The sequence below is a fragment of the Condylura cristata genome, unplaced genomic scaffold (genome assembly GCF_000260355.1).
Source record: "Condylura cristata isolate star-nosed mole 26May11 unplaced genomic scaffold, ConCri1.0 scaffold00019, whole genome shotgun sequence".
Classification (NCBI taxonomy): domain Eukaryota; kingdom Metazoa; phylum Chordata; class Mammalia; order Eulipotyphla; family Talpidae; genus Condylura; species Condylura cristata.
Genome location: NW_004567120.1, coordinates 29,820,983 through 29,834,864, shown reverse-complemented (window position 1 = coordinate 29,834,864; position 13,882 = coordinate 29,820,983). Strand labels below are relative to the sequence as shown.

The window sequence follows — 13,882 nt, the reverse complement described above, 5'->3', positions numbered from 1 at the left end:
TTCTTCTTCTTTTTTTTTTTTTTTCCATAAAGTGAATTTTGCCACTGTGATCTCGGTCATTCCCAGGGTTCTTCCTGAAGATGTGCATTGGCCTGGCAGCACTTCCCTTCATCATGAAGAGCTTTCATCAGCGCTTCTTATCTTGCAAGTCTTTGGATAACAAATTCTTACATTTGGTCTGAAAATAGATACATTTACTTCATTCTTGATGTATTTTTCTCTGAATATAGAATTCAGTATAGATTCGAAATGGGTATTTTAATTTCTACTTGTACTTATCAGATATTGTTCCCATGCCTTCTAGCCTCTATTGCTTCTTTAAACATTTTTTTTGTTTAGATTTATTTATTTATGCATACAAGGACTGGGGTACAGGCCAGAGTGCAAGGGGTGAGAGGATTCACCAGAGACAGAGTGAGGAGCAGAACAAGTGGATATACTGAAGTACACTGCTGAGGGGAGCAGCGGGCAGGCCAGGAGAGGTCTGCTGTTCCCTGTGGGTCACCTCCCTGGCCGAAGATCAAACTCATTCTGCGGTGGCTATGGATAGCTTCATGGTGCTGCACTTTAACCCATTGTGCCACCAAGGAGGGTCCCCTTTGTTGCTTTTGAAAGAAATTTAAGTATTCAAATCATTGTTGCCCTGAATAGACATTTTTTTTCTGGCTGCTTTTAAAAATTTCTCCAATTTTACTTACACTTTATTGTGAGATGTTCCTTAATAAGACATTTTTAAGTTATTAGTGGTCTAAATGATACACTGCTGGTATTATTCATAAGAAAAGTGACTTGTGCATGATTTAGATTTATGAAAGAGTTTAATTTTAGTGAATTTTTTGACAAGTATAATCACTAAGTAGTAATTAATGAAAAATTAAGTGACTAATTATTCTCCTAATATATACTACCTTACTAATTGTAAGCAAGGTAATTTACTTACAATTTGCTAGTTGTAATTAATTACTTAGTTGTATCAACTGTTTACTCATTTCACAAATATACCAAGCATTCTGTTAGGTGATAAAACAATTAACAATGAAAATAGACAGCTTGCATTCTTGGAGCTGGGTGCATTGAGGCAAAATAGAAAAATAAATCCGAAGTTATGGTTGAATGTCATAAAAGGACAAGTAGAAGGCAATTTCCTCCTGTTGAAGTACAGTAAGTTCAGTTAACTAACGGGTTCAAGAGTTTCTCTTTATGTTGAGTTCTCAGCAGTTTACTATGGTGCTCCTACTTATACTTATACACATTGGAAGTGCTTGGAAGTGATTGTGCTCTTTGTATATATAGATTAATGTCTTTCATCAAATTTGAGAAATTTGTGGCTATTTTTTTCAAATATCTTCAATTATTTAACCTGTCCTTTCTATATATTTGTATTATTCTCTCTTCTAATTCCTGTACCCTATTGTCTCTATGCTTTTATTACAGATAACATATTTTTCAACTTGAGAATTTCTGTTTGGTTCTTTTTTTTTTTTTTTTTTTTTTAAAGATTTATTCATTTATTCATACAGAACTGGGGTAAAGGCCAGAGATGAGGAGGGTGAGAGGATTCACCAGAGACAGAGTGGGGAGCAGAACAGGCAGATCGACGAAGTACACTGCTGAGGGGAAGGCGGGGAACGAACTCATGCGGAAGTGGCTTTAGCTTCTTAGCGCTGTGTTTTAACCCGCTGCGCCACCAGGGAGGGCCTCTGTTTGGTTCTTTTAAAAGTATCTATTTCTTGGCTGAGATTTTCTATCTTTTCATGAATTATAAGCATATTTCCTTTACATCATTGAGATAGTTATAGTAGTTGCTTTAATTCCTTAGCTGCTAATTGTCACATTTGGTTCATTTCAACTTTGCCAGTTTGCTCTCTGTTAATTGCCTTTCCTCTTGAAAATGGACTGTCTCATCCAAGTTCTTTGTAGTCAAGTAACTGGGGTGGGGGGGGGAGTGTTTACCTGCATATTGTGAACAATTCATTGTTAAGACTGGATTTTGTTATCCAAATGCTGGCCTTATTTTATTGTGTTTTAATGGCAAATTACTTCATTGGATTGAGCTAGAATGTTTCCCTCTTATTGACAGCTCAACTCTCAGTTCAATTGTTTTAGCCTTAGTTTTATTGTTTGGAATCTACTTTCCAGAATCAGGGATCATGCACAAACTTGAAGTAATTTTTTTAAAGATGTATTTATTTATGCATACAGAAATGGGGTACAGGCCAGACATGCAGGGGCAGTGAGAGGAGTCACCAGGGACAGGGATCAATGAAGTACACTGCTGAGGGGAGCAGCAGGCAAGACAAGAGAGGTTCTCTGCGCCATGTGGGTCACCTCCAGGGCAGGGTCGAACTTGCACTGAAGTGGCTGTGGCTCGCTTGCAACACTGCATCCTAACCTGTTGCCCCACCAGGGAGGGCCTGAAGTAATTTTTTGCAGAGAACTTGGATCTTTCTTTGTCTCTCTCCTTTCTGGGACACCCTTCTCAAGTTCCAGTAGGTATGGCTGCCCTGAACTATCTCCTTGATTTCTTCATTATATAATGATAGTGGATTTTCTATTAAAAATTTAGTTACCCTGTGAGTGCTAACTATACTCTTATCTCAGATTAAAGTCCCTTAAAAAACTTAGAAACCTATATCCTTCTTCTTAGTGTCACCTCCTTTTCAGAATGTGCCTGGTTTTGTTTGTTCCATTGCCATCAACTAGTTAGGGGCTTGACTTGGTTTGGGGGCTTGTTCAGAGTATATTTACTACCCATGAAAGGTTGATTTGGTAGAAGTTTACTCCTGACAGCTCATTTTCTGTGTAACTTCTAAATCTGAAGAAGTTCAATAAAATTCTATTGAGTATGATTGTAAGGTGAGACAGAAAATGATGGAAAGAAGGAAAATCAAAGGATTTGGCATGGAAAGGTGAAAATGCTATAACCCTTAAGGAAAATTCCAGAAATCCATATGAATGAGATGCAATAGGTCTTTCCTCACCAACACTATTTTCTAATATGGGAGGAAAACAAGAATCATCAGAGCTCTGGTTATGGAAGGAAAAGCCCATTCAAGGCGGTATACAAAGTGAATGTGGCTATCAAAATTACTTCAGTCTCAACTCACCCCTCTGCCTTTGATGTTACTCTGCAATTTCGTTGTTTTAAAAAACTGCTTTATCCTATTCTTGACTCTGTTCATTTCCTCAACATTGTCAAGGCTTTCCTGTCTATAAAGCATACCTTTTAACCTTAGGAAATTCGCAACATTCATAATGATGAATTAATGGGAATCAGGCGAGAAGAAGAAATGGAAATGTCTGATGATGAAATAGAAGAAACAGCTGAAACTAAAGAAACAGAAGACTCAGGTAAAAATAATTCTTTTTTTTTTAAGTTTGTTTTATTTAATATCTACTTGAAATGATGGTATTTTAAAATTGTTAACTTCCAGTAAGGTATGGGCACAAACCCATCAGAATGAAATCAGAAGCAATTTGTTGAAGCCATTTAAATACATACTGGCTGAGTATCAACACTGTGGCTACAAGGTATTTTGTGGCCATCATTTAGAACTGTCATCCATCATGGTGCCTAATTTAAAGCAGACTATCTTTTTCTGTAAGTGCTAAACATTTAGGCAGTATTATTCTGTATTTCATTTGGGTTTATTAATCCTATTCTACAGTAGGATCTGTAAGAGCTTATGCATAAGTAAGTAACTAGCCAGACTTTTGAGAAAAATTGTTCAATCCCTACATCACATATACCTTACACCAAAAATAACAGCAGATAGATTTAAAATTCAAATGTAAAGAAAAAATACATAAACCAAAAGAAATTCTGGGAAATAAAGGACTTGATTACATAATTTGGGGTGAAGGTCTCCCAAGAAATCTTTTGACTTTAAGAAATCATTAGAAATTACAAGTTTAACTGTGTAAAACTTAAATTTCTGTTAAAGCATCACCAAGTTAAAAGAGAATTTACAAAGGGGAAGTATCTACAATATATGGCAGTCTACCTGTCTGCAGCCCTCCATTGTTGTTTCTTAGGGGTTTATGCTGCTCCAAAGAGGAGTCTATAAGCAACTGTCGTGGTAAAGGCTTTTACTCCTACCCAGGATAGTCAGGATGTCACTGTGAAACAGAAGCCATCGTGCGTGTCCCCTGTGGAACTCATAAGGCAAATCTGTTGACCAATATCAAAATACACCACTCTTCAGTTTCATAATGAACCACCCTCCAGATGGGGTTACCATGGGGGGAAATAAAAAGTATCAGCCAAAAGACCACTGTTTTCAGTAGACCATTCTTGGCAAGCTTAGAGTTAGTAGGGTACAGAGGACACAGCACTGGACCTAAAATTAGAACACCTGACTTCTAGTCCCAGTTCTGTCTTCCTCGCTGAGCCTCAACTTCCACAATTATGAGAGTTGCATTATAAAAGACATTTATCGGGGATTTTTTTGATGGTTAAATGAATCCACTCACTCATTTAAGAACTACTTCATGCCAAGCACTAGGACAGCTTCAGTGGTCCTAGAATATTCACTCCATTGAAACTCTTAAGGGAAGAAAACATCAAGTCAGACTTTTTTTAAGATTTATTTATTTATGCATACAGAACTGGGGTACAGGCTAGAGGTGCAGGGGTGGTGAGAGGATTCACCAGAGACAGAGTGGGGAGCGGGACAGGCAGATCTACAAAGTACGCTGCTGAGCAGAGCAGCAGCCAAGACAGGAGAGGTATGCTGCACCGTGTGAGTCACCTCGGGACCCGGAATAGAACTCCCACTGAAGCAGCTGCAGCTAGCTTGCAGTGATGCGCCCTAACCTGTTGCACCACCAGGGAGGGCCCAAGTCATACTTAAAAAAGCCTTTGTTAGGTGTTGCATCTGAATTTCTTCCACTTCTAACATATGTTAGATACCTAAACATACAACCTACCATCTATATTGAATAAACCCTTTGTAATCAGTGGACAATTAACATTTTCTGAACAGTGGTCTAATTACTGTAAACAAATACTATCAAGTCATTGCCAAAATAAACAAAGCAATTTAATAATTGAGCTGTTCAAATTACTTAAGTTCTTAGCCAGAATACTGTAGAACTGATTAATCTTTGACTTGTAGGATTACGTCCACCTCAATATCTACATTATTGTGTACAGTGCTGATCCACTGTTACTTTGAAATTAAAGCAGCCATAGTTGCATCCACTTGATAAATTGCTGAGTTTGAGGAGTTGTTTGGGGAAGAGAAGGGTGTATGAGAAATTCAGATTGAATGCACTTACTAGGGTTATATAATTCCATTTTGCTTCTGTATCTCTTTTGAGTTAAAAGCTGTATTGGCTACTGCACAGAATCTTATTCGTTTAGAGACTGGAAACTCCCTGACAGATCATCTTATAGCTATTTTCTTTCCTGTTCCACATGCCAGGATGCTGCTTTGTCAAATAAAGCTATCTACAATAGACTTAATGGAGCTTACCAAATAGCTTTTCTCCCAGAAGGTTTCAATTCATTTTAATTCAAGGACTTTTGTGCATTTTTCTTCCCCTCGATCGTATCTAATTTTGTTATCTTGCTTCTGTAGTACTCAACTGCAGAAATCCTGTTCAGTGGAAGCCAGTGAGCGGGTGCTCAGTTTTTATCTAAATCTGATACATGTTTTAGTTATTATTTGGTTCCAATTAAAAGCTTATGAAACTAGTTTCTTAGGTTGTTAGTTTGGTTTTTGCTTTCTTTCTCTCTCTCTTCAGGCTACCAACTTGAATCCCAAGAGCCAATAGCATGTTTCAGGTTAAATTTTACCAGAGAAACTAAGAGTCAAAACTAGCCTAGTGCTCTCAGTTACCTTTCCTGGGAGTGCCACAAAATTTCCATTCTTCATGAGACTCTATCCTAGCTAGCCCGTTTTGTGAGTTCGTACTGAAATCCTATTGCCATAGGAAAAATGGACTTCTATGTTCAAAGCCATGTTTAAGAGGAAGAATAACATCAAAGCAATTCATAACAGTGTGAAACTATTTCATTCTATTGTTAAATATGATGGAAAATACTTGTATTTGTATGAGAACAGCTGTTCCTTTTCAACATCTATCTTCTGCCTTTTTCACTTAGATTAGTGCTTCTCAGACTTGGTATGTGTAAGAATCATTAGGTTACCTTTAAAAATGTAAATTTCTGCAGAATCTGACTCAGGAGGCCTGTAATCTGTAATTTATCAGGGCTGCTAAATGATGCTGTAAACCCAAGGAACACATTTGGAAAACATAGACCAATTCTTCTTCATTGTTTAGCCAAAGTTTTATCATCCCATGACATCCAATTTCCTTTCTTCTCTTCTGTGCACTATGAGTTGATGATAATCCAGATGACTGTGAGGAGAGTCCCATCATCAAGGACCAACATGAGTCTGTATTGACCAGACCTACTCAGCTCTGCAACTTCTTGTAAGAGGCCCCTGCAGCCCAGGAAAAGAAGCAGGGGAAGGAGAGTCATTGACCATGAGTTGGAGACTGGCATGGTCAGCCTGGTCAGAGGTTCTCAGGCAGGTGGAAGAGCACAGGGTAATCAGGTGGAAGGCAATTAATGTGTGGAATTGGTAACTGCAAGAGATTAAAGTCCCCACAAGGATAGAGAGCAGTCTAGGGGGTAGGGGACAGAGAGATGGCTGGCAGATGAAGATACTGTGTCAGAGAGCAGAACTTAGAGAACTCAGGAGGTAAACAGTGAGTGAGCAAGGCATACCCAGTCAAGCCTGGCAGGAAAAATGGCATGCAGAGACAAGGAGCACAAGGCATGGTGAGATCGGGGGCTCACTTGAGGTTTTGTCAGACTGACCTGCCATCACTCCCAATGAGGTGCTCATATCATCTCCCCCTCTTTCTTCCAACTTTTTTTTTTGGGGGGGGGGTTGTTTGTTTATGGCTTTTTCCCTTTGTGATTCACTCCAGCTCAAACTTTTTATGAACCTGTAGAGAAATGTGCACTTTTCCTTCTATAATTTGGTAACGTTTTCAGCATCTCTTGTCATGCATATTTGTCAGTTAGCTGACTGCTTGAATTTACTTCCATTCACCTTTTGTCTTCTTTGTACCATTGTACCTACACATTAATTTTTTTAATAGCACAAAATGCTTTTAGATCTTTTGTTGTAGAAAAACATGTCTGGGATTTTGCTCAAGTGGCTTCTCTAAAAGAAGTTCACAGCTGTCTTCATACTTTTATATTGGCAGGATGAACGGGCAGCCTTTAGATCTGAGAAGCAATCCCCATAAAGAGAAATGTTTTCCACATAAGAAATAGTCAAAAAGGAGACGCTGAGAACTAATGATGGTAGGATATGAGTAAATGCACTGTGCTATGGTTTTTAGTATCAGAACTAATAGATTCACCTACTCAAACATATTATTAAAAGGTAATACTGAACTTTTCAATGTTCTGGCTGTGTACAAAGAGCTGCAACTTCAGAAACAGGCCCAATTAATACTAAGTCTATGAAAGTAAAGACTTGATGTCCTCATTAATATGACAGAACCCTCATTTCAGAGCGCGGGGAATACATTTTGTGAGTAAGCCCCCCCCCAGGAGCATTATGGGAGATCACATTTTCTTTTGCCTAGTGACAGGTCCGAGTTGAGAAGCTATTACCTGCTCCCACTTGGCTGTGGATACCACCTCTGCTCATCAGTCTGCCCAGTCCCCAGGAGCGAAGCCATCTCTCCTCACTTCCTCAGAGAGAAAATATTTTCACATTTCACCTACAGAATATGCCTTTCACCAACCATTCTCCCAGATCTCTGCTCTTTTCTTGTCCATGAATGTCCATATGATTCATGAAACATGAGCATCCTTACTGACCTACAGCACAAAAAGAAACAAAAGGAGAAAGATGCAGTACCACTATTTGGTACTGAGCAGTGTGCCTCACCAGCAGACAAACATGCAAACCAAAGCAGAAATAAATAACTGTCCATCTGTAGCAGGCACTTGATTTACAGAGTAACCTCTGTGCTGTTCAGCTGAATGCCAACTCGAGAGCTATCCTTGGTATTGACCCAGCAAGCAAATCAAATATTTCTTACCCTGTTTGGCACATACTTAGTGGCCCTTTTCCTATAGTTTCCTGTGTACAGTCGTCTTCACTTTGAGCATTGTCTTTTGATATCATTGTTAAGAACATTGCCTATCTCATGACAACTGTCTCAGCTCCTGGGAGAAATGGGAAGGGTATATATTATTTAGAGTGTTTGCAATCCAAGACTCTGTAACAGCTTTCTCTTCAGAGACACAGAATATGTGTGATTACAGCAAGAATTTAAATCAGTTATAAAAGCAAACGTAGTCATGCCAGAGGTCTTTTGAAATTTTTTAAGTGGAAGTGCAAAGTTTAAAAGACATATAGATGGTCAAAAGGCACATGAAAAAATGTTCAGTGTCATCAGGCAATATGTTGAAGGTGTGAATTTTCTCTGCTATCTTTGGGTAGAAGAATGTAATGGAAATGAAATGTGAAATTATTCGCCTTAATGGTGGAATTTCAAACACAAGATTTACCCTCTAAATAATGGATAGAAAGGCACTGTGCTTTACAGAAAACAGCAAGTTCTGGAGAGCATATGGGGGAAATAAGAGGTCCCACACTGTTGGCAATATAAAATAGCTCAGCCTCTGTGAAACAATATGGAGATTCCTTACAAGTCTGAGAATAGAAAGACCATATGATCCAAAAATGTCATCCTGAGGTATTTACCCAAAGAATACGAAAACACTAATTCAAAAAGTTATATGTACCCCTATGTTCATGGCAGCGTTATTCACAATATGTAAAACATGACAATGAAGAAAGTGCCCAACAGGTTACTGGATAAAGTATTTGTGGTCTGTGTATTCAGTGGAATACTTACTACTCAGCTGTTAAGAAAATGGTGAAACCTTGTCTTTTGTGGCAACATGGATGGAGTTTGAGGTGGCTGTACTGAGTGAAATAAGTCTGAAAGTGAAAGATAATTACCAGATGGTTTCTCTCATATCTGGAGTATAAATAACCAAAGAATGAACTAACAAATCACAACAAAAATAACTGTCAGACTCTGTAAAAATGTGGTGGTGGGCGGGGGCCAGCTAAGAGGAAAGGGTTGAGGGATCCATCTGTAGCGGGAAGGGCACTCGAACTTTGGTGGTAAGTGGGGTGAGGATTATACACATACAGAGGCATGAAGCTGTAGTCCTGGAAATAATATACTTTCGTAAATCAATAAAAAGTACTTTCAACAGAAAGGAAAGGAAATGCAAGGTTTAGAACTGTAACATAAGGACAACGGCATGGTCATCTGCCGAAACAAATGTAAACCGAGACCCTGAACCTATAGGTCTTTCTCACCAGACGAATCTGTTAACATTGCTTGTCTTTGCTCTGGGTAGACACTTTGACCTGTGTCGGTCTGTGATCAGCCTGTGTCGGTGCCTAATTGTTTTTAGGAAAACCTGGAAGGTTTTAAGTTTAAGTTAAGTTATAACCTGCCTAGAGACACCTTCCTTTGGGGATTAGGGAATGTTTTCACCCTGCAACAGGCCTTTCTTCTTTCTTTTTCCCCTGTAAAGTGTTTTCTGTCTACTATGTAGAGGGTGAATCTTGTCTTTGAAATTCCACCATTTATAGCTAATAATCTCAGATTTCATTTCCATTAATTTCTTTGACTTTCTTCTACCAAGGATAGCAGAGAAAATGCACACCTTTGACATATTGCCTTTTAACATTTTAAACATTTAATGTAGAGTTTTGTAATTTTGATCCATTTTGATAATGTCTCTTTTCTGGGCTTTATGCTCTGTTAGGAATCAAAAAAGGAATCTAGGTGTTTCCACTAATTTGGAGTGTAAACAGAGGAGATTAGTGAAATCTCATTTTTTACCATAGTCATAGACCTGGAACATAGAATGTATTCAATAAATGTTTGTTGAGAATGAAAATCCTCTGATTAAATATTTTGTAATAACGCTTATGATTCTTGCCCTTGTAAAAGGTACCATAATCATAAATAAATAAATTTAACCTAGGTTTCTCCATGCAGCTCAGTTTTTTTAAACAAAATATATTTAAATGAATAAATTGTTAAAGTTGTTTCAGATTCACACACACACACACAAAATTAAGCCAGAAATACAGAGTTCCCAAATAGTCCCTGACCCCATATACACAGCCTCCTGCACTACTGACATTCCTTACCAGAGGAGTACACTTCTTATAATCAGTGACTATATCATTAGTACCCAGAGTCCATTGTCGTCATTAAAGTTCACTCTTGGTATTGTGCATTCTATGGATTGGGACAAATGTACAAAATGTATGCATCCACCACTGTAGTATCCTGCAGTATAGTTTCATTCACGGAGTGTTCTCTGGGCGCACCTATTTATCCTCCCTCCCCTGTCCCACCAACCCCTGACAACCACTGGTTTTACTCTCTGTAGTTTTACATTTAGAGGGATCATATAGTCAGAACGTACTATATGGAACCTTTTCAGATTGGCTTCTTTCCCTCGGTAATACTTGGTAATACTCATTTACGTTTCCTTCACGTCCTTCTATGGCCGGATAAATCATTTCTTTTCAGCTCTGAGAAATATTCATTGTCTGGATGTTACCACAGCTTACTTATGCATTCACCTACTAAATAGCACCGTAGCTGCTTCCAAGTTTTAGCCATTATGAATAAAGCTGCTGTAAGTATCCATGTGAAGGCTTCTGTGGGGACATAAGTTTTCAGTGCACTTAGGTAAATACCTAGGAGCATTATTGCTGCATCATATGATAAGAATATCTTTAGTTTTGAAAGAAACTCTCACATTAGCTTCCAAACTGGCTGTACCATTTTGCATTCCCAGCAGTCATAAAGGCGAGCTCCTGTTTGTTTGCTCCACATCCTCACCAGCACTTGGTGCTGCCTTTGTTTTGGATTTTGACCATTTTAATAAGTGTGTAATGACATCATATTGTGATTTTAATTGGCAATTCCCTGGTGATATAAGATGTGGAATATCTTTTCATATTCTTCTCATTGTTGTATATCTTTGGGGAGATGTCTGTTCAGGTCTGTAGGCCAGTTGGGTTGTTCATTTTCTTTCATTGAGTTGTAAAACTTCTTTGTATATCTTGGATAATAGTCTTTTATGAGATGTGTCTTTTGCAAATATTTTCTCCCAGTCTGTGGCGTGTTTTTTCCCCTCATTCCCTTGGCCTGTCTTTCACGGAGCAGAAATTTTTAATTTTAATGAAATTCAGATTGTCAGTTATTTCTTTTGTGGATCATTACCATCATATCCCAGGTCAACATTTTCTATTATGTTAACTTCTATGTGTTTTAATAGTTGTCACTGATTTCAGTTATACTTAAATATGCATGCATGTGTATATGCACACACAGTATACATAGTTACTCTTATTTTAAACCACTATTTTGTTAGGTCAATTAAGACTACGAAAAATAAAAATTTCCATTTTACTTTCACTTACTTCTTTTTTGATGCTTGTCCTTTCTTTACGTAGAGTCAACTTTCTGGCCTGTGTCATTTTCCTTCTCTTAAAATCTTTGTAAAATTGAGGTATAATTGACGTATAACATTATATTAGTTTTAGATGTACAACATCATGACTCAGTATTAGTATATATTGCAAAATGATCACTACAGTAAGTCTTATTATACATACATACTTAAAATTTGTTCTTGTGAAGAGAATGCTTAACATCTACTCTTAGCAATTTTTTTTTGAAATATGCAATTCAGTATTATTAACTATAGTTGGCATGCTGTATATCACATTACCATGACTTATAGCTGGATGTTTGGCCATATTTCCCATTTTGTCCACCCCCCTTTACCACCTACTTCTAGCAACCATTTTATTATCTCTATATGTGAATCTGAATTTTTGTTGGTTTTTGGAGTCCACATTTAGCTGAAGTCATATGGTATTTGCTTTCCACTGTCTGACATGTTTCACTTAGCATAATGTCCTCAACATCGTCTATTTTGTCTCAAATAGCAAGATTTCTTCCTTTTTATGGTTGAATAATATTCCATTATTTGTGTGTGTGTATACATATATATATGTATATGTATATATAAACTATGTACAGCATATGTAAGTTTTGGTCAACAACGTACCACACATATATAAGTGTTCTAAAATTTTCTATTGCCTAGTGACATCATAGACTTCATAATGCTGGCCACAACCTTGTGTCTACCATGTCTCTTGATAGCCTTATCTTCTCTTGTGCTTGATTCAATCCCATGTCATTTTGTTCATCATGGCCCCTAAGTGTACAAATTCTGCTACTAATGTTGTCATCGAGAAACCACATTGAATGATTGACCTGCAAACAAAATTGAAAGTAATTAAGGGCTAAGACAATGGGAAGTTGGTGATGGTTAAGGCCCAACAGCCAGATCATGTCCCATTCCATCATAGCTATGATCTTGAAGAACAAGAACAAAGTGACGAAAGCTGTTAAAGGCTCAGTACACATCGACTTTCATGGTACTCAAGTGAATCACAAGGAAGTCTGGATGTAGGGTTTTACTATTTTATGTTGATTGTTTAGCCTTAGTATCACAGGCAGAAGCTCTGAAGGAAGAAAATGACAGCCTCCGTTGGCAGCTTGATGCCTATCGGAATGAAGTGGAACTGCTTAAGCAGGAACAAGGCAAAACCCACAGAGAAGATGACCCAAACAAGGAACAGCAGCTGAAACTCCTGCAGCAAGCTCTGCAGGGAATGCAGCAGGTAAAAGCATTTTGTTTTTCTGAGCATTTCGGAGGGTTACTATGAGCTCCTGGTCTATTAAAGAGTCACCAGCAAGCCAAGAGAACAGCTAGCCTCTTATTCTTCTTGATATTCTGTTCTCTAGCATAGCTGACGAAGAAATTATGTGTTGGGGTTAATGAAATGTTCTAGTTTATACTCCAGTGGGCCACTGATTTTCAAAGAATGAGCATTCAATGCAAAATATTTAACAATAAAACTATACAGGTTATAACAGTATTTTCTTTATGCTTCAGAAGGTACGATGGGATCTGGACAGGGCTTCAGGGTCCTTATGAATACCCTCAGTTACTTAGCTATGACAAAGTGAAGGTGAATAAGTATCTAGTTGCTACAATACTGAAGGACTATCTTTTGTAAGGAATGGTAGAAATCCTACCCTTGACTATAGGTTTTTTTGTTTTGTTTTGTGTTTTTTTTTTAAAGATTTATTTATGCACACAGAACTGGGGTACAGGCCAGAGGCTCAGGGGCGGCGAGAGGCTCCACCACAGACAGAGTGGGGAGTAGAACAGGCAGATCTATGAAATACACTGCTGAGGGGAGCAGCGGGCGGGCCAGGAGAGGTCTGGCTCGCCATGTGGTCTCCTCCGGGGCAGGCGGGAATCGAACTCATGCGGAAGTGGCTTCAGATTCTCAGTGCTGTGCTTTAACCCGCTGCGCCACCAGGGAGGGCCCGACTATAGGTTTTTAAGGATTAATGCTCTAGGCACACAACACGAATTTGCTTTTGTTTTGCTTTGTTTTCCATCACTTATGTGAAGGAACCTACCTCCATATTTCCAAGTGTAAAAAGTAAAGTTAGTAAGTGCATCCAAAATATAACTGCATTCAAAAACAACATTATGTAATAGATGCTCAGTAGCTAGAATTTTATATAACTATCACCACAGTGAGCCTACAAATTAAAAGATAACAATAACTATTCTCATGAAGGTGGAGTATGGAACAATGGGGGGTGGCAGTGGGCCCAATGGACCATGGTAGAGGACAATGGGCATTTTGGTGGTAGGTGTGGTAGGATGACACACACATGAAGAGGTGTAAGCCACGACCTGTGG

General features: G+C 38.3%; 1 protein-coding gene across 10 annotated transcripts in view; it reads left to right on the top strand.

The window, feature by feature from the left end:
- ENOX2 (ecto-NOX disulfide-thiol exchanger 2) overlaps positions 1-13,882 on the top strand; it is a 237,387-nt gene that overhangs the window by 210,478 nt on the left and 13,027 nt on the right. For 9 of the 10 annotated variants that reach the window (XM_012727227.1, XM_012727231.1, XM_012727230.1 and 6 more), the window contains 2 exons: positions 3,237-3,351; positions 12,601-12,782. In XM_012727227.1, coding sequence (XP_012582681.1) covers positions 3,237-3,351; positions 12,601-12,782 — 297 coding nt within the window. The remainder of the gene's footprint in view (positions 1-3,236; positions 3,352-12,600; positions 12,783-13,882) is intronic. The other variant, XM_012727223.1, reaches the window with a different exon arrangement.